Source organism: Talpa europaea (genome assembly GCF_964194135.1).
Source record: "Talpa europaea genome assembly, chromosome: 14".
Taxonomy (NCBI): domain Eukaryota; kingdom Metazoa; phylum Chordata; class Mammalia; order Eulipotyphla; family Talpidae; genus Talpa; species Talpa europaea.
In genome coordinates, this window is record NC_140082.1 from 90,695,953 (window position 1) to 90,715,750 (window position 19,798).

General features: G+C 48.4%; 1 protein-coding gene across 1 annotated transcript in view; it reads left to right on the top strand.

Moving 5' to 3' along the window:
* Nucleotides 1–930: 930 nt before the first annotated feature.
* Nucleotides 931–19,798, top strand: part of TICRR (TOPBP1 interacting checkpoint and replication regulator) — a gene marked incomplete at both ends in the record, with an annotated part of 30,538 nt that continues 11,670 nt past the window's right edge. The window contains 14 exons of the mRNA XM_084254078.1: nt 931–1,584; nt 3,274–3,547; nt 5,018–5,256; nt 6,643–6,877; nt 7,761–7,890; nt 10,221–10,360; nt 11,656–11,874; nt 13,872–14,023; nt 15,021–15,121; nt 15,396–15,489; nt 15,578–15,657; nt 15,813–16,052; nt 16,555–16,651; nt 18,285–18,342. Of these exons, the coding sequence (XP_084110204.1) occupies nt 931–1,584; nt 3,274–3,547; nt 5,018–5,256; nt 6,643–6,877; nt 7,761–7,890; nt 10,221–10,360; nt 11,656–11,874; nt 13,872–14,023; nt 15,021–15,121; nt 15,396–15,489; nt 15,578–15,657; nt 15,813–16,052; nt 16,555–16,651; nt 18,285–18,342 (2,713 nt within the window). The remainder of the gene's footprint in view (nt 1,585–3,273; nt 3,548–5,017; nt 5,257–6,642; nt 6,878–7,760; nt 7,891–10,220; nt 10,361–11,655; nt 11,875–13,871; nt 14,024–15,020; nt 15,122–15,395; nt 15,490–15,577; nt 15,658–15,812; nt 16,053–16,554; nt 16,652–18,284; nt 18,343–19,798) is intronic.

A 19,798-nucleotide genomic window follows, 5' to 3' on the forward strand; every position in this document is an offset into this window, starting at 1 on the left:
CTATTGCAAAAGTAATACAGAAATACTGAACTGCACAAATTCAGCAAAGTGGAAAAATAAGTTAATGCCATCATCTCATCCTCCAGAGGCAATCAGAGACAGCTTCTGTTCCCGGTACTATCTTGAGTTTACAGAAACATAAACACGTGTATAGACATTATATATAACGCAGGACACGGACGAGGGCAGGTGCAGCATCACCTGTACAAACACCACTGCAGAAAGCGGGCGAGGCTCCTCTGGGGGTGCACCATACCTTAACCACCCCCATTCACGCTGTTTCCAGTTCCCTCCAGGTGAACTGGTCTCTTTTACCTGCACCTGCGATTACCTGCATCGGAGAAAAGCCTCGAAGATACCAGGGCAAAGGGAGCAAACTTTACAACCGGTCTTAAGTTACAGGGAACGGAAGCCTTCACCGCCGGGCGCTACTCCAAGCAGCACGGCCCGAGCCACCCCAAGCTGCCCCGGTCACTTCGCCCCGGGGTGGCGGTCAGGCTCCCAGGGTCCCGGCAGCCCGCGCCCGCGCCTGCGCCCACCGCCCGGCGCGGCCCCCTCCGCGGGGCTTCTCGCGACGAGAGCCCGAGCTCCATCTCTTTAAATTTTAAAACGTACGCCCAGCCAATGAGCAGGGAGTCTCTTCCGGATCACCTAGCCCCGCCCACGGACACGCCCTCCACCCGGCCAGCCGGGGCGGGCCCTACCGCTCGACCAATCAGCGCCCAGGATGGACGTGGCTCACGTCGCTCACGTAAAGAGAGCGACCAATAGAAACTGGCCCAGGCGTCCGGCTCCGCCAATGGTAGCAGCCCTCGGAGAGCGCGGGAGCCATTCGACCGGGCCTGTGTGTGGGGAGCGGCGGATGGCGCGGCCTCCCTGAAGCCGGCGTCCGGCGCGGGTGCGGCGGGGGCCCGGGCGGGCGCGGCCGCCATGGCCGGCTGCCACGACGTGATGCTGCTGCTGGACACGGCGGGCGGCGCGGCCGGCCAGGGCCCGGTGCGGCGGGCCGCCCTGCGCCTGCTCACGCACCTGGGCTGCCGCTTCGGCCTGGCGCGGGTGCGCTGGGCCTTCAGGTTCTTCGACTCGCAGGGCGCGCGGCCCGGGCCGTCGCGCGCGTCCGACTTCCGCGAGCTGGGCGCCCGCGCCTGGCAGGAGCTGGAGGCGGCGCTGGCGGCCCGGCTGGCGGCGGGCGCGCCCGGAGCCCACCTGCCGGGCCCGGCGCCCCGGGCGGCGCACACGCGCGGCGCGCTGCTGGAGGCGCTGCTGGACTACGAGTGGGACCGGCCCGACATCTCGTCGCCCGCCAAGCCCGCGCTGCGCCGCCGCGGGGCCCGGCTGCTGGACGTGGAGGGCGAGGCCGCGGCCGCGCTCGGGGGCTTCGCCAACGCCGTCTTCCTGCTGGCCGCCTGTCCGCACTCGCGGCGGGAGCTGCTGCAGTTCGCGTCCGGGGGCCAGGCCCAGGCGCGGGGCCCGCCGCCCAGCCGCGCGCAGGTGATGGACTCGCTGCTGCCCAGGAGGGTCCAGGAGGTCATGGTCGCGCGCAGGATCACCCTGTACTGGGTGGACACCACCGAGCGGGCCCGGGTAAGTTCCAGCAGGCCGCGCGCCCGGCCCCGGGCCACTGAGCAGCGCCGGCAGAGAGGCGGGTTGGCCCAGGGTGAGCCCCGCATAACCCGCGGGGCACCCTTCAGAAGCAGGCCCGGGGTCGCAGGGGCCGACGAGTCCAAGGTCCTCCGCGCCAAGCCGGGAGAAGCCTGGAAGGCCCTTCCCAGTGGCCGCGACGCGGGCCATAGTCCAGCCTCTCCGAACCTCCTCGACGGCAACAGGTCCTGAGGGTTCGTTTGGGCCTTGTCCAGTCGCCCGGAAGGCCAGCCGAGGCCTTCCCCAAATGGCACAACCACCCCGCTTCTGAATTTCCAAGCTCTTCTTGGGGTGCTCGCTCTCTTTGTGCTCCAGCCCCGCCGCCTCTGTCCTCCCCTGTAGACCGGTCAGCGGACAAAGACTGTTGGCAGACTGAGCGCCTCTTCCTGTGCTGACAGTCCTAACTGGCCCTTTTGGATTTTTGATGGGACAGAGGCCCCGCCTCCTGTTCAGTGCTGTGGAAAGTTTGTTTTTACCATCCCTACTCTCCTCCTGTCCCTTCGTTTAAGTCATCCAATATTGAGAAGCCACATGGAGGATCCGCTCAGCTGTTTCTGCTCCTGGGGACGTGGTGGTCAGCCCAAGTGGGGTTTCTCTTTTACTGTTAAAGGGGTACACAAGTGATAGGATGGCAGAGGACACGCTGGAGAAAATAAAGCTGGGGTGGAGGCTGGGGTGGGGCAGAGGAGGCAGAAGGATGATGGTGGGGAAGGCCCTTTGGAGCAGAGAAGTGGGGTAGTTAGCGGTGTGGGTGGGACATGAAGGTTGGGGAAGGACGTGCCAGGCAAAGAGAAGAGCAGGTGCAAAGACTTGAGCTGGAGATGAGCTCCTGTTTCAGAAGCAGGCAGGCGTGCAGAGGCCCTGGGGGCGAGGCAAGCCAGGGAGGAGTCAAGAAACTGGGGGTCTCTGTAGGGCCAAGCTGGTCTGGGTTGGATAGGAAGGTCCTTTAACCAAGTGAGAGCTGTGATTCCACCTCTTATAATGCATGCCATTACTCTGGGAGTGGGTTAAAGGACAAGATGGCAAATTGAAAATGAGCAGATACTTTATGGTGAAGGCAGGGGAAGCCCTTGAAAGTTCTAGAGAAGTGGCATGATCAGACACGTGCTCTGGAAGGACACTTCTTTGAGCAGGGCCCAGGCCCTAAGGAGTCCAAGAGAGAGAGAGCACCAGGCCTTCAGTGACAGCAGAAGCGAGACCAATTCTGTCCCCACAGTCCCCTGAGCAGGCAGGCCAGCGGTGGTCACCTTCCAGGGCACTTGTGCCTGCCTCGCTCTCACCATACGTGGTCCCCATTGTGTGGGACAGGGTGATTTTGTTCACGTATCAAGGTTTTGTATTAATTGTAACTGACACATTTGCCCGGCAATTTGCATTACTTCTGTTACGTGAGTGAAAATCGAATGGAATTGCTGTTTCGCTAACTGGAGACTTGTTTCCAGCATACCGTGGAGTGACACTCTCGGGCCGGGTAGTAACAGTCTGGCTGCTATTTAGGTCAGCAGATCCCCTCATTTGATCCTTTAACGTAGGCATCAGGCATCTCTTTACTTTCTCTTGATTTCCCTCAGCTTTGTTCATGAATGCCTAATTTGCAGTAACCTGGGGGGTTTTTGGTAATTTTTATTTCAGTTGTGGGAATCCCCAGACCACCTTGGGTACTGGACAGTATGTGAACTACTCCACCACGTCGGGGGTACCATCTTGCCGTCTGAGACCTTCAGCCAGGATTTTGCCAAAGCTGGAAGGACTCCGCGCGGCAGGAAGCTGCCACATGAGCCTCACCTCTCTCCGTGGCTTTCGGCTCTGCCAGCTGATTCCACACTAAACCGTTTGCTCCATCAGTCGCCCGAGTATGAGGCCTCGTTTCCTCGGGTGGAAGGAACTTTGTTTCTCCCTGTTGCAGGTAAGTGAATGATATTTGGGGCAGTTGGTCTTGTAACACTCATCTTTCAGGGGTAGGCTCCTGCTTTTAACTTCTTTAGAATTTCCAGCAACTTCGGCCTCAATGAACGCTTATATTGATAGTTAAAAGAATGAAAAGCACTTCCACACAATCGGAGGTACCATAGATAGGATTGACTTGGTCGAGTATCATTACTGGTCCGTGGGTAAGTGATTGAGTGGCTTGAGAGACCCCCCCCCCAGCTGTTTGCAATGAATTAATGTTGTCCAGTGCCCAAGCAAGTGGGTGGTAAGATTTCATTGCCTCATAGAGGAGATTGATAAATTGTTAGTCAAAGGAAGCTAAAAATGGTGCTTATTACCAACAAGAGCCAGCATGTTGGAATCTTTGTAATTTTTTTTTTCTATATGATTTGGTGAATTCATTTCTATGAATTCACTATGTGGTGAATTCATTTCTTACTAGTTCTACATTCACACACTATGTTGAAATGTATGCATCAAACTAAATTCTGTTTTTATTGAAATTTTATCAGATATTTTTAAAAGATTTTTTAATTTATGCGTACAAGAACTGGGGTGTAGGCCAGACATGCAGGGCGTGAGAGGATTCACTAGAGACAGTGGGGAGCAGAACAGGCAGATCTACTGAAAGACACTGTTGAGGGGAGCAGTGGCTAGATAGAAGAGGTCTGCCATGCCGTGTGGGTCACCTCCATGGCCGGGGACCAAACTCAGGCCTCAGTGGCTGGCGATAGCTTGATAGCCCTGAGACTTTAGCCCCTGCAATACCATGGAGGTCCCTTATTGAAATTCTTAATTTATGGGACTGAATTCTTTAGAATTTAATCTCTTAAGGTGTGATGTATCATATTTAATGGTTTTTTTTTTTTTTTTTTAAGATTTATTTATTTATTTATTTATTTATACAAGCACTGGGTACAGTCAGAAGCGCGGGAGGGTGAGAGAATTCACCAGAGCCAGAGCAGGGAACAGAGCAGGCAGAAGGACCGAAGTACACTGCTGAGGGGAGCAGTGGGCGGCAGGAGAGGTCTGCGCGCCATGTGGGACCCTCCTCCGGTGGCCGGGGAGTAGCCGGAGATCGAACCGGCGCTGCAGAGGCTGCGGGCAGCTTCGCAACCCAGCGCTCAACTGCTGCGCCACCGGGGAGGCCCCATATTTAATGGGTTTAAGAAGCGACGTCTTTTTTGTAAGTCTGCATTGCACGGATACTTCTAAACAGTAATTATGGAGAAGTTCTGACATTAGGTCATGCCCTGCAGTTCATTCGTGCATGGCTTTTCCTGTGGAGCTAAGTGAAGTGGCGCAACGGCCTACTCAGCAGGATGAGGTGTGAGCTCAGTCTGCGATGCTAGCAGCTCAGCTGAAAAGCTTAGTTTTCCTTCTTACTATTAAATGTTTTTCATGAACTGTTTCCTATTAGAATTTTCCTATTCTTTCTCATTAATAGGCAAAGAGAGTCAAGAAACATGGGCAGTTATCTTGGAGCCCTTGGCCATGCAGCAGAGACATTTTCAAAAGCCAGTAAGGATTTTTCTAAAGGGCACAGTGGCCCAGTGGTCTCTGCCAGCAAGCAGCACCTTGGCCACTGACAGCTGGATGCTGCAGATCCCAGAGGAGGACTCGGTAGCCAAAAGGGGGTTGTTCCAGCAGCTGGTGAGCAGGCTGACTGCTGAAGACCTGCATCTGGTAGGTGTCCGCCCCACCCCCATGATTGCCATTATTCTTGTGAAACAAGGGTGTTTATACGTGCCAAGGATTGCCCTGTGTCTGTCTCATCCTCTCAGTGAGATGGATGACGTGCTTGCAAAAAAGGTTGTCTACGTATGGTATCGTGGTGACGATGCTTGCTCATTAGTGAAGAGACCATTTATAAAGTTGCTGTTCCCTGAATCCAATTAAATTACACTCATACAGAGAAAAAAAGCAGTGGGCCAGAGTTGATTGTGTTAGGGTGCCGAGGTGGCTGATGAACTTTTTTTTTTTTTTTTTAAATTTTATGTATTTATTGCCTTCCCGTAGTAAATACATCTTTTAAAAAATGACTACACTGGGCCTCCCCCCGTGGCGCAGCGGTTGAGCGCTGGGTTGCGAAGCTGCCCGCAGCCTCTGCGACGCCGGTTCGATCCCCGGCTGCTCCCCGGCCACCGGAGGAGGGTCCCACATGGCGCGCAGACCTCTCTTGCCGCCCGCTGCTCCCCTCAGCAGTGTACTTCGGTCCTTCTGCCTGCTCTGCTCCCCGCTCTGGCTCTGGTGAATTCTCTCACCCTCCCGCGCTTCTGACTGTACCCAGTGCTTGTATAAATAAATAAAATAAAAATAAATCTTTAAAAAAAAAAAATGACTACACTGTAAAATTGGACACAGTAGTGTCCTGTGGTTACGCCAACTCTGAAGTGTCTTCTGAAAAGGAACACGTATGCACCCAGATTTTATTTAAAGGTGATTTTTGCTTTTTAAATTTTCCACAAACTCCTCATCTTGCTTTGTCACTTGCCGCGTAACGTCAGAAAGTGTCTGCGTTCCAAATCCCACTGTAAAACATTCTAAAGGAGAACCAGGTTGTTCTCTGGTTAGATACTGTTCCAAGAGTGCTGCTGACTTGTGCGCTGGGCCAGTCTGGACTGGTCTGCCTCCCACGGCACGGCCTGAGCCAGCCCCCAAGTGCTGCTGTGGCCCCGTTGTGCGGAGCGCAGGCTTTGAAGTCAGACATGCCTGACCTCTGCTCCTTGGTACATGGTGGCCTTAAGCAGGTGACGTGTCCCTTGGCCTCGGCCCCGCCTCTCTCGCGTGGATGGCAGTCACTTTGACCTCCATGGTGGTGAGGGTTCCGTGGGCTACAATAAGCACAAGTAGTGTTAGGTAAATATTCTTGGCTGCCTTAGGCTTTTATTACTGGTAAACTGAGGGATCAGGATTATATGGTCTGTGAGTTGGAGTCTAGCTCTTAATACTCATCAAGTCTGTTCCACAGTTTTTTATTAATAATCATTGTATGGGGAGCTACCATGCTGCCTTCACTAAACAGTTTTTCTTGAGGTGTCTGACAACAGCTAATGGAAACCTCTCGTGTAGGTTGTCAATGTGGACCCTGGTGAGGGCTGGCCCCCTGTCACTGGAGTTATTTCCCCACTCTCTGTCAACGCTACAATCCTCACTGTGTTCCGTACCGAGGAAGCCCAATTCCAAGGACATTTTCTCCACACGCTCGAAGCAGAAAGCTCCCAGGATACAGCTTCTCTTTTCTCCAGTGTCTTAGACGATGTGTTGAGTAACAGTCACAGTTCACACAAAGATCCTGCTGCTTCTGGTAAGCACCTGAGCCACTAACTAGCATAGTCTAGGGCAGCAGAACCTTTTTTCCAGTATGCTCTTAGAAGAGCTCCAGGATCGCGTGTAAAACAGATAAAAGCAAGCTGCAAGGTTCCTGGCAGTTTACTCCGTTATTTATAGAAGTCCTAAAGCACTTCTGAGGAGGCCACGGGCTCTGGGAAACAAGGTTGAAATCAAAAGCATAAGATGAAACTGGTTTCTAGTAACGGCTGCAGCGGAACCGTGTGAGTCCCTCAGCCTCTCAGCTCGGTGAGTTGTTAGTTGTGTGGCACCAGCCTCGCTTGTGTTAGGTCGGTCCGGTCATGTTCATTCATGTGCTCAGCGGGTGTGCTATCATGTGCTCATGATAGTCATGCTCATTCATGTGCTCAGTGGGTTTGCCGAGTGCCTGCTTTATGTTCACACTGTTTTGGGTTGTGGGAATACATCAGAGAACGAAACAAAGGTTCTTATGGAGTTTAACATCTAGTTGGGGAGACAAGACAATGAATAAGGAGCCTATAGAGTATAAACAAGCGACAGAGCAGGAGGAAAGGAATGGGGAATGTTCAGGAACCAGAGGGCTGCAGTGTGAGTAGGGTGGTCAGCGGAGAACACGGACGTGAGCCAAGGCTTGAAGGAAGGGTCAGGGGAGAAGGGTGCAGGCGGCAGCAGGTGGCAGGGCCCTGGGCGGGTGAGGCACACAGGAAGCCTGTGCTCTTGCCTTCTGGGCAGTGGCGGCGCGGGAGGCGGTGAAGGGTGGTTAGTGATCCCGCTCGTCTGTTCTTGGGGGATCTCAGCAGCCCAAAGGGGGAGCAAGTGCTTGGTCTGCTTTGGTACTGATGCCACTGCCGCGCCTCCCTTGCTCCCACGCCCCGCAGCCCCTCCTGTTCCAGAGTGGGCCCAGCAGGAGCTGCGCCGGACCACGCGCTGGAGCCCTGCTGTCGTGGAGAGCTGGTTCCCGTGCTCCAACCTCAGCGGCGCCAGTTCAGACCTGATGGAGTCATTTTGGTAAAATGTTTTCTTTCTTCTGGGTGTTGGTTATTGAGATCGGCTCTCAGTTGTCTGCATGTGGGTCTGTTTTGTTTTACTAGATCACGTTTCCTGGCTGTTGTCCACAGTATTAAAGCTGATTAGAGGGGGAATATTTGTGATGGGTGTAGAGTTGCAGTTTGAAAGCTGAAAAGAGTTCTGAGAATAATGTTGGTGATGGTGGCGCATTATAATACGCTTTTTTTTTTTTTAAAGATTTATTTATACAAGAACTGGGGTACAGGCCAGATGCGTGTGAGGGTGAGAGGATTCATCAGAGACAGAGGGGAGAGCAGAACAGGCAGTTTGACGAAATGCACTGTTGAGGGGAGCAGCAGGCAAGACAGGAGAGGTCTGCTTGCCATGTGGGTTGCTCCGAGGCCAGCAGGGATTGAACCGGCGCTACAGAGACTGCCACTGGACAGCTTCACAGCGCTGCGCTCACCCGCCTGCGCCACCAGGGAGGCCCCGCATTATAATACACTTAATGTCGCTGAACTGTGAGTTAAAAGTGATGAAGATGGTAACTTTATATTGTACATTTTAGTACAGTAAAAGGTGGGAAAATGTTAATTCTAAAAGTAAGATGTTCTCTTATGCGGGTATCAGAAAATATTTAATATTAAATTTCAATAAAAATGGAAAATAGCAGACTTGTATAATGCAACTAAATTTATACTTAATGGAAAATTTACAGAATTAAACTGTCCTTTAAGGAAGAAAAATTAAAGACCAGTTACCTCATGGTTTAACATAGGAAATAATACCATAAAGCAAACTCTTTCGGTATTTATTTTTTATTAAGAAGGCAGGCAGGGCCTCCCCAGTGGCGCAGCAGTTGAGCACTGGGCTGTGAAGCTGCCTGCAGCCTCTGCAGCGCCGGTTCGCTGGTGAGGGTCCCACATGGTGCGCAGACCTCTCCTGCTACACCCGCTGCTTCCCTCAGCAGTGTACTTCGTCAGTCTGCTTGTTCTGCTCCCCGCTCTGGCTCTGGTGAATTCTCTCACCCTCCCACGCTTCTGACTGTACTCAGTGCTTGTATAAATAAATAAACCTTTAAAAAAAAAAAAAGGCAGGCAAAGATCAGAAGTTGTAAAGATCAGAACAGAAATGAGTGAAATACGAAACAAGCAATAGAGAGCAACGGGGACAAAGATGGTTCTTTGAGGAGTTAGGTGGAATAATCTATAGCAAGGTTAACCAATAGAAAATATTAGGAGTGTAAAAGGTACAGCAGAAATTCATTAAGAGGTAAATTCAAGGTTGCTTCTATACCATTTGTTAAAAGACAGTCTTTTTCTCATTGAATTACTGTGCCCTCCATTGAAAATCAGTTTACTGCCAGTGTGCAGGTCTCTCTAGAAAGAATCAGTCCAGAAATGATGTAGATATTGTAATATCAACTGATGTTGTGATATCAAGTCAATTGAGTTGACTTTGAGTACTGAAATCAGGCCGTTTAAGTCCTCTCGGCTGTGGTCCTTTTTGCCCTTTTTTCGGAACTGCTTTGGTTCTTCTAGATCTTTTGCCTTTCCATGTGCACTTTATAACCAGTCTGTTAATTTCCATTAAAAAAGTCTGTTAAGAGTTTTGACAATGCAATAAGTCTGTAGGTCAGCTTGGAAGAATTGACACATAATAATATTGAGTTTTCTGATGCACTGATATGGTACCGTTCAAAAGGGCTAAGAACAAAGCAGGTCGGCACACTTACCCCTGGGAGATAACAAAATTGAATAAGCTCTAGTGAGTAAGGCCGTGTGGTATTGGTGCAAGGATAGGCAAATAGACCAATGGAACAGAATAAGCCCCCAAAGTGACCCACACTTTGCCTAGGGGGGCTTTGCCTATGACAAAGGACAGCATTATAAAATGCTGAAAAAAGAAAGAATACATGACTCAATAAACTGAAAAATACACAGAAGAAAAAGGGCAAAAATTATATTTCTGTTTTATAGCATCCATGATGATAAAGTGATAAGACATTAAAAAACTAAATGTGAAAAGCAAAATCAGACTGGGGGTGGAGTTCTTAAATGAGACCTGTGTCTTGGGAAATGAATCCTATTTAGAAAGGTCAATACTGTAATGACTGATGGTTTTAGGAACAGGTAGCTTCTGGCCCTGCCTTTTGACAAATCGTTTGTGATATGAAGGGTGTTTTCCCTCCTGGAAAAAGATTTTGATGACATCTTGTGATGTATTTGGGTTCGCTTTTAAAGGAGAGTGAACTTTGTTGTTGCTTGTTTTTAAAACATTTTGGGAAGTCAGAATTTCAGCTTCACCCCGACATCTTGGCTTGTTCACAGGTTACTGCAGGCTGCCTCGTCCCACAAGGAGGAGTCTTCCGCAGTCGACAGTGAATTCACACGGTGCCTGTCTGAGCTCTACCAGCGGAGGTCTCGGGAAGATGCCACCGTGACCAACCAGGAGGACAGCAGAAAGAAACGTAGGCACACAAGCTGTCCCCGAGGCGGTCTTTATGGAGGCTCTTTGAAAAGGTTGACACTCCCTGAAGCGAGAGTGGTATAGTAGCTGAGTAAAGAAGGACAAATCCTTATATTTCGTATTTGGAAATTATGACGTTAGTGCAATAATTTTTTAAAATCCGTAACGCTAGCTTAGTGAGTGAACCATTTTCATTTTCAGTCATGATACATTAAATGTGACTTGGCACTTGGCTTTGTCTGCGTGTGTGCCTGCTGCCTTGCCTTTGTTGCTGCTGTTCCGCCTCGATGCTCAGCAAAATTTACAAAATATGTGTGTTGAACATTTGGGTTGTTTACAACCTTTAAAAATTTTTAAAGTTCTTTACTTTTATCACTGCCATCTCTCATACCTCTGACCCCTCTCCCCCATCCAGAGCAGTTACAGTGTTGCTAGTTTATAATTACTTGGCTTTATCAAGTTCATCTGCTTTGTTTCTAAACTCACAACTGTGAAATTGTCCAGTATTTGTCTTTAACTTTCTGGCTTACTTCACTTTGCATGATTCCCCTCAAGTTCCTTCCATTTTTCTGTAAAAGGTAACTTTTCATCTTGTTTTCAAATTTTATTGTTATAAAAAAAGGAAAAATTTTTATCATTATAGAGAATAGGCATATGACTTATTCTTTGAGTGATTTCCATAGCAAAAATTTCCAGAGCCAAGTTACTGTATTAAAGTGCAAGGGCCTCCCTGGTGGTGCAGGCAGTTGAGTGCCACGCTGTGAAGCTGTCCACAGCCTCTGCAGCATGGGTTTGATCCCGGCAGGCCGGCGAGAATCCCACATGGCGCAGCAGACCTCTCCTGCCACGCCCGCTGCTCCCCTCAGCAGTGTATTTCGTCAGTCTGCCTGTTCTGTTCCTGGCTCTGTCTCTGGTGAATCCTCTCACCCTCCCACTCATCTGGCCTATAACCCGGTTCTTGTATAAACAAATCTTTAAAAAAAAAAAAATTGCAAGAAGGTAGCTCTTGATGCAGATTGCTGTCTTCCAGAGTAGTGTTCTCAGCCCAGCGGCCCCTGGGTAGCACCGGAATGGGCCGTTTGGCATTTGCTTTTTGTAAGTCACCTCACCACACTGACATGTTTTGTTTCTGAACTTGTGCTATACTCTTTCTACCCTCTATTGTAGGTAGAAAGATTCTGAAGGCCTGTACTTCGTCCCAGTGTCCTCCCACAAAATATTTCATCTGCATGAAGTTTCAGTTCTTGGTTTCACAGAAGTAAAAGGTTTTCCTTTCTTCCCATGGTGTGTTGCCAGGAGGCGTCCCTCGTACTCCAGTGAGGCAGAAGATGAACACCATGTGCCGTTCCTTAAAGATGCTGAATGTCGCCAGGCTGAACGTAAAGGCTCAGAAGTTGCATCCCGACGGCAGTCCAGAGGCCAGTGGGGAGAAAGGCACCCTGAAGATGGCCAGTGGGAGAGCAACTGATAGATTGGAAGGCAGAGGGAGGGTGCTGAGGAGCTCCAAAGCTAAAGGTACTCCTCATTGTAGCACCTCTATCTGGGGGGGGGTCACACCTCACCTCCCCCCCGCCCCAGTACACCAGTCACCTCCCCAGTAGAGGTTGCAGGCTGGCCATCTGAGTACACCCGACAGCGTGTCCCAGGGGCCACAGTAAGAGTAAGGTGATGTTGCTGGTGTGATTAGCTCCAAAGGTAATAACAAGGAACAGACGTATATAATGAACTAATAAACCTAATGCAAAGAGTCAAGCGTCTATCACAGAGAACGCTTGCTCGTTCAGGAAGTAAAGCATTGTTGGGGCCAAAAAGGGAGGTCAATCGGGCTGGAACAGGCTTTGGCTCCTAAGGGGCCGTGAGCAGAGTCAGAGGACGAAGGACCGTGCTGGAAAGGCACTGAAGCCAGTGGCTTTCTTTTCCAGACATTGGTTGGATTAGGGCCTGTTTCAGAGTCTGAGGGCACATCTGCGCTCTCAGCAACAGTCCTGCGGGCGGTTGTGACAATAGCTTGTGAGCTTTGGGCACAAACTTTACATATCACCTTGCGTTCTTTTGAAAATTCTGAAACTCCTTTAAAGTTCTCTTCTTGTGCAGGCTAGGTCCCTCGGTGACAGGACGTGTGAGGGGGAGGGCGTCTCTTTATAGTGCATTGAAAGGAGAGCAGGAGCAAGTGCCCAGACAGTGTGGCCTCAACCAGATTTTTTCCAGAATTAGACTTGTGTTAAAGTGGTTTTTGACAGAGGTGCTCTAGTAAGTCATTGGGAAGAGGATACTCTTTTTTTTTTTTTTTAAATAATAAATTTTATTTTTATATTCCCCATACAATTGCAACCCCCTCATTCTGACCCCAATCCCTCCCCTCCCGCCACCCACCCCCCCAAAAGTGTCTCTGGTTCAGAGTTTTTTGTTGATTTTGATTTTCACTTTCTTATAGTTACTCATTTTCCTGGTCCCTTATTTAAGTTTTCTAGATTCCTGCTATGAGTGAGACCATCCGGTATTTTTCTTTTTCTTTCTGGCTTATTTCGCTGAGCATGATCCCTCCCAGCGCCATCCATGTAAGAGGATACTCTTTTCAACGAAAAGTTATCTAGGAAAAAAATGAACCTTGATCTTCATAATACTAGTTTGAATCCCTCCTCTATCTCTTCAATACTAATAATATTGCTTACATTTGTCTCATTTTAAATTATACTATCTTGGGCCTTCCTGGTGGCGCAGGGGTTAAAGTCTCAGTGCTATCAAGCTATCGCCAGCCACTACAGCACGAGTTCGATCCCATGCCTGGGAGTTGACCCACATGGCGCAGCAGACCTCTCCTGTCTCCCCGCTGCTCCCCTCAGGAGTGTATTTCTGCCTGCTCTGCTCCCCACTGTTTCTGGTGAATCCTTTCACCCCCCGCACCTCTGGCCTGCACCCCAGATCTTATATACATAAATCAAAATAAATCTTTAAAAAAATAAATAAATAAATACTATCTTGCCTCAGACTTTTCAGCTTTTTAAAGAATCATCTTTTGACCAGCAAATGTATTTGTAGAGTGTGTGTTTATGATTATTATGGTTCCTGATAAGCTCAGGTGTATTTTATATTGTGCTTCTGTTGTTTTTTTCCTTTTTAGCAGACCATGGGAATAATCAAGTTTTCTTTGTCCTGTTTTTCCTTTCTGCTAAGCTTGGAGATCATGTAGTTTCTTTTTCATTAGCAGTCACCCTTAAATTTATAACATGTATACTTGTTTTGCAAAGTGTTAAAATTAACCACTATCTGCTTTCTCAGTGTCAGCATGGTTGCATTCAGGCTGGATAATTCTGTGCTGTGGGGCTGCCCTGGGTTCATCCCAGGCCTCCGCACTCTGGGAGCCTGCCTCTCCCTTCCTCTCTCCACAGTCATGGCAACCCAGACATAACCAGGTGTCCCCCAAGAGGCAAAAATTCTCAATAGGCAATCAGTGGTTTAAATAATCTGATGATTTCAGCTGAATGTAATGACCAATGTGACTTTTTTCACAGAATTTAAAACTGAGAAGGAGCTACTATCTTACATACATGAAAGTTACCAAAAGACCGTGGCCGCAGGGGAAATTGCGCTGTATCCATGTGCTCAGAACATGGTCTCCACCATTAAAGCGTTCCTCAAGTCCACAGGCACCCAGGGACTAGAAGTAAGAGTCAGGGTGTGGTCTTGGCTGCTTGTTGGGGGGTTCAGTTGGTATGTTTGTAAGTGTGTTATGCCACATGTAATTCAGAAATAAGGTGAGCACAGGGGTGAGCATAACTCAGAAGGCCTTGGTGGAAGGTGAGGTGGGAGGCCTGGGGCCTGGCTTTTCTCCCCACATGAGCCGCGAGCTGCTGCATGGCTGCCATGGCTGCGCCTAGACTTCACCTAGGACATTTTCTTAAATGCTGGTGTTCGACTCCCTCCAGGCCAGCTGAAGCGAGGCTGGAAGGTGGGACCTAGGCATCTGTGCTTTTTAAAAGCTTTCCAAACGACTCCTGAGCTCAGGAAGCGTATGAGACCGACCGCGCTTTGTTGTTCTGTTCCTGGCTACTGGGGGCGGCCAGTCCCTTCTCTGAGGTGAACAGATGGAACCATCTTTGACCATTTAGACTTCTCAGCCAACTGCTTCGTAGGGTCCTCCTTTCTAGAAAATCCAGATCTGCAGAGTTGCTGTGTCAGAGCCCATGTGCTCCCAAGTGCTTTTTCTACCAAGCTCTTTTTAAAGACAGAAGAACATTCATTTCACTATTTTTCATTCATCTGAAGGAAAGGAGAGATTTTTTTTTTAAAGATTTATTTATGCATGCAAGAACTGGGGTACAGGGCAGAGGTGCTGGGGTGAGAGGATTCACCAGAGACTGAGTGGGAAGCAGAACAGGTGGATCCGCTGAAATGCACTGCTGAGGGGAGCAGCGGGCGAGACAGGAGAGGTCTGCTGTACCATGTGGGTTAACTCCCTGCCTGGGGATTGAACTCATGCTGCAGAGACTGGCGATAGCTTCATAGTGCTGAGATTTAACCCTTTGTGCCACCAGGGAGACCAGAAAGGGGAGCTTTATAAGGGAATGTACTTCCCTTCTTAGGGCATTGGGTAGCTGTGAAAAAAATGAGGAATGACAAGTAACTTAACATTCCCTTATGCAATAATTTTGTACTTTCAGGTGAACTGCCTGAATCAAATAAAAAATAACCTCTTAAAGACTAGCAAAAGTCTTCGACAGAATATAGGGAAGAACCCGGATAAAGGAGAAAAAGTCAGAGAGTAAGTAACTACCTTTTTCTTTGTTTTTCTCTTTACCAATACTTCAAGGCAAAGCTCAGGATTCACTTGTGTCAGTTTAAAATAGAGCATTAGTTGCTTCAAGCGGCCTTTGTGGCTAATTCCGGATGATGCTCCTTCGTGCAGTTTGAGTCAGCCTAATGGCCACACCGTTGCTGAGAGGCGGCTGTGGTGGTTTCTGCATAACCAGATCTCTGCTTAAGGAGAGCACTCGCAGCATGCAACGTACATATGACCAAGTGTCTGTTCTCCCAAGGTGCCAGCTCCAGGTGTTTCTTCGTCTGGAGATGTGTCTGCAGTGCCCTTCAGCGCAGGAACACGCGGGTGACGCAGAGCAAGTGGTGAAAGAGGTGAGTGTACAGCGGGCGCCCCTGGGAAGGCACTGGGTGCCCCCAGCTTCCCCACAGCAGTGGGTGGTGATCCTGAACTCTCCTGCAGGTGGCGGATCTGTTGCGCATAGTGTGTTTGACAGAGGACTTAGCGTACCTGGCCGGCTTTCTGGAGGAAATTTTGGGATTGTGAGTTTGATAACTACTGGTTTAAGTTTAAAATTATTCTGCCGAGAACTGCATGTGGCATTGTCTCATAACTATGGCATTTATGGCCCGTTCCTCATGCTGGGTGGAGGAGGGGGAAGAAGGGTGGCGACCACATCGTACCCATCTGTTCCCAGGTACATTGACTCCATCCCAAAGACACTCGGGGAGCTTTATGACAGCCTCGGCTTAGCCATCCCTCAGAAGCTGGCCAGTGTCCTTCCTGCCGACTTTTTCAGTGATGATTCCCTGACACAGGAGAGCAAGTCACCCCTTCTTTCCGAGCCTCTCACCTCATGTGCTAATAGGTCAGTGTCGGCCAGCACTGAGTCGGACCAGCTGGAGGAGCTGCGCACCAGATCAGCCAAGAAGAGGAGGTAGTTACAGGGCTACACACACTCTTGGTTTCCAACGAAGGGCGCGTTCAAGCCACAGCCCAGCTGTCTGTGTCTATAATAGGGAGGGACTAGCAGCCCTCCTGGCAGACTCCCAGGAGCCAGTCGCTGGGTCCTGACAAGCTCTGACACTGCGGGCGCACACGGCCCACAGGATGTGTGTTGATCATGCGGCCCACCCTGTGTTCCCTCTCCATCATGGGGGTCACCCAGAACTCGGAACCTTTTGAGATGAGTTTAGGGTTCCAGCTGACTTTCTGAGGTTTTCTTTTTATTTTCTTCCTTGATGTTTTTCGTTGTACATAACAGTTGAATTTATAGCAGTTACTTTTGGAAATGCTGGGATCGATTATTTTGTTGTGAACTCATACCATCCTAACTATGACTGGCCTTTATTTAGATGTTTCAAGTCTAGCTCTGTGCTAATATAACTACTGTCCCCTCGGGCAAGTGTATGTTGACTGTTTCTTTCTTCCTTTAAAAGGAAAAACGCATTAATAAGACATAAAAGCATTGCTGACGTTTCACAGACTCTTCGGCAAATTGAAATTCCCAAAGTATCCAAGAGAGCTACAAAAACTGTAAGTCATTCCCAGCGGTTGTTCCTTCCGGCCTGAGTTGACCAACCAGTGAGAATAAAGGCAGTGTCTTGATTTTCAGGAAGTAGGCATTGGAGGGTGCAGAGATGAGCAGGTGTTTTCGTGAGTGTGTGTGCAGCCGTGATCCCAGGAGTAAAGAAATGTAGATTTCTTCCAGTTGCGTGCACAGTTGTGTGCACAGTATAAACATCTGCTTTTATCTCGGTATCCTTTACTCTCTTATCCAAACGTGTGATGGTGAAGCGGAAATATGAAAATAATCAGCAATAAGTGTTAGGGATAAGTTAATTCAAAATCTTTAATGTAGATAGGAAACCATTAAAAAAACACCTAACATAAGCAAAGAGGCCATTGGTTAGAAAAGGGCCAGGTTGCTGTCATGAAATCAGCCATAATTGTTTCTCTATGGCCCTGGTTGTAAGGACTTGAGGTTTCCACTGGTTGCAAAAATCAAACAAAAACCACCCTATTTTCTAAGTAGAATTAATGTCTTGCTAAGGACAGGAGACAAAGATCTGAAAATAGTTGAAACTGTGAGAACTAGCTCTAGAATCCTAAATCCTTATAGTGGTTTGCACACTATCTAAGGACTGGTAGCTCTCTTTGGAATGGAGCTCGGATTTCTTTTAAAGACTTCACGGTATTCACTTTCTTGGGTACCTTGGGGTCCTGCTTCTCTAGTGCATAGTCCACAAGCAGAGGCTGCATTGTGTCAGGCCTCCCCTTTTCAGACCTGCCAGCGGTGCAGGTCCTCTCCAGCACTCCTTCTAAATTTTCTGTTTGGGATTGATCAAGACCATTTACTTCTTTAAGACAAGATTTACTGAGATCAGGATTTAATTTTGGTTATATTTTCGTTATCTTTCAGTTATTAGAGTAGCATAACTGGAAAAACATAAAAATCTTTAAAAATAATTCCATTGTCTAGATGCATCTGAAATTTAAACGCTTGAAACTCCTGCTAATATAGCAAATACATAGCTGTTTAATAGAGAAGTTCCTGAGGGTGGCCACCCTCTGGTGGTTGATATGGGCTTTTCCTCATTTTTTAGTTAGAAAAGTATAATAATTTGAAAAACAAAATCACATAAAGTTAAAAGGTAGGGTGTTCCTTTTTCATCTGTTCCTCAGAAATGGTCGCTGATGACAGCTGGGGGTTATATATGCTCAGGCCTTGTTCTGTGCTGCTGACAGCATTTGTCAGGGATTCACAGACCCCTCTTACACACGTGCAGAACCCGAGTAAGTGGTTAACTTGCTACACTTACTCTTTGTTTTTTAAATTTACTTCCCCCATTGCAGACCTTTCTGTGTCAGTATATGTAGGCCTTCCTTCCTGTGTGCTCTCAGCTGTTTGGATTCTTCTCATGAGTGTCAGGTGGCCATACTGAAGTGTCTCATGCTCGGTGCAGGTGTACGGACATCTCACTGCACCACCGCAGCAGCTCCAGTGTCCTTGGAGCACATGCCTGTTTCTGGGCCTCTGCTCCTGCTTCTGTTAGGGATCCCTGCAAGTGCAGCTACCTGAGTGAAAGGGGTTCGTGTGAGATTTTTAGTCTCGTATGTTCAGCGAGTATTTCCTTACATCTTCTTACAGGGTTTTTCCATCTTTCAGGACAGCTGTCACCCTGCCCTTCAGCAGCCTCCTCTCCCAGGGAAAGAAGCCGTACAAGGTACTCTTGGTCTCCTCAGTGCAGTTATTTCTGTTCCTTCTTGTTGCCCTATTCACAATACAGAGCGGGCAAGTGGCCTGGACTGGGGTGTGCAGAGAAGAGTTTACTTCACCTCCTCTTTCCGTACAGTCAGTGTGAGAACATGGCCACGGCAAGCACAGTGTACACGTTTATTGGCCTCAATGGCAAATTTATTTTATTGTATGAGCACCTGCATACATGGTAAATTACAGTTTTTGTGTAATTGTTAATGAAATGCCCAAATACCATGCACTGGGGGAGTAAGGTCCACATGGTCTCAAAATACTACATTCTACAAATCACCTGAAATCTTGCATTATCGTGAAAGCCAAGAAAGAAGAGACAGTAAGTTTGGTTTAGAAGAATAGTCACTAAATATCACATGATCCCTGCTTGCACCTTAAATTTAGGGGAAGGAGAAAGCTGACAGATAGTGTTGAGACAGTGAGAGAAAGTCGAGATGGACTTTGTACTAGACAGTGCGCCCTTGTTGCAGGAGAGGGTGCTGGAGCTCGGGGGTTGGGGCTGTGACATCTGCACACGGAGTGTAAAGGGTGAGAAGAAAGGAGATGCTGTCAGTTGGTGGATTTCAGTGATGAGTCTGTTTATTTTATATATATATATATATATATAATTTTTTTTTTTTTTAAGATTTTATTTTTATTTATACAAGAGCTGGGGATAGGCCAGAGGCGCAGGAGGGTGAGAAGATTCACCAGAGACAGAGCAGGGAGCAGAACAGGCAGACTGACTGAAAACACTGCTGAGGGGAGCAGCAGGCGAGACTCAGGAGAGGTCTACTGCGCCATGTGGGATTCTTGCTGGCCGGCCGGGATCGAACCCACACTGCAGAGGCTGCGAACAGCTTCACAGCGTGGCTTTCAACCGCCTGCGCCACCAGGAAGGCCCTATTATATTCTTAAAAATATTCTGTAGATATTAAACTTTTTAAAAACTTGGGAGGAAAAAACAAAACAAAATAGATCAAATTAGGCCATCAGGTCATTAAACTTGCTCTTTCTCCCCCGTCAGTTTCACAGGAAACCTAAGGCAAAAACTTTTCTTTGAGATTTTGTTAGTTGTTATTGGTGTCCTTAGCATTAATGTTTACAGCATCAATAGGTAAACGTGAGGGCCTCTCCTAGTTTGTGGATCCCAACCCTGTTTGGTTTTAAATAACTTGCTCTTAGAAGAATTTACCCTTAGTCAATTTGTGCGTAGTCCCTGCAGGCCCTCTTGCTTAAGATGCCATCCTGCTGGATTTGTGAAGTGTTTTTGACTCTTTAGCTATTTCTCCTAACTTGGGATCTTGATGGTCACAACTCTCATGCTCTGGGGTGAGAAAGGGAATTTAAAATAATCCAGCAAAAAGAAGAATGAAATCTGTGGAACTGAAGAGTTTATTTCCTTGAAGCTGGACTGAATATAAAGCAGT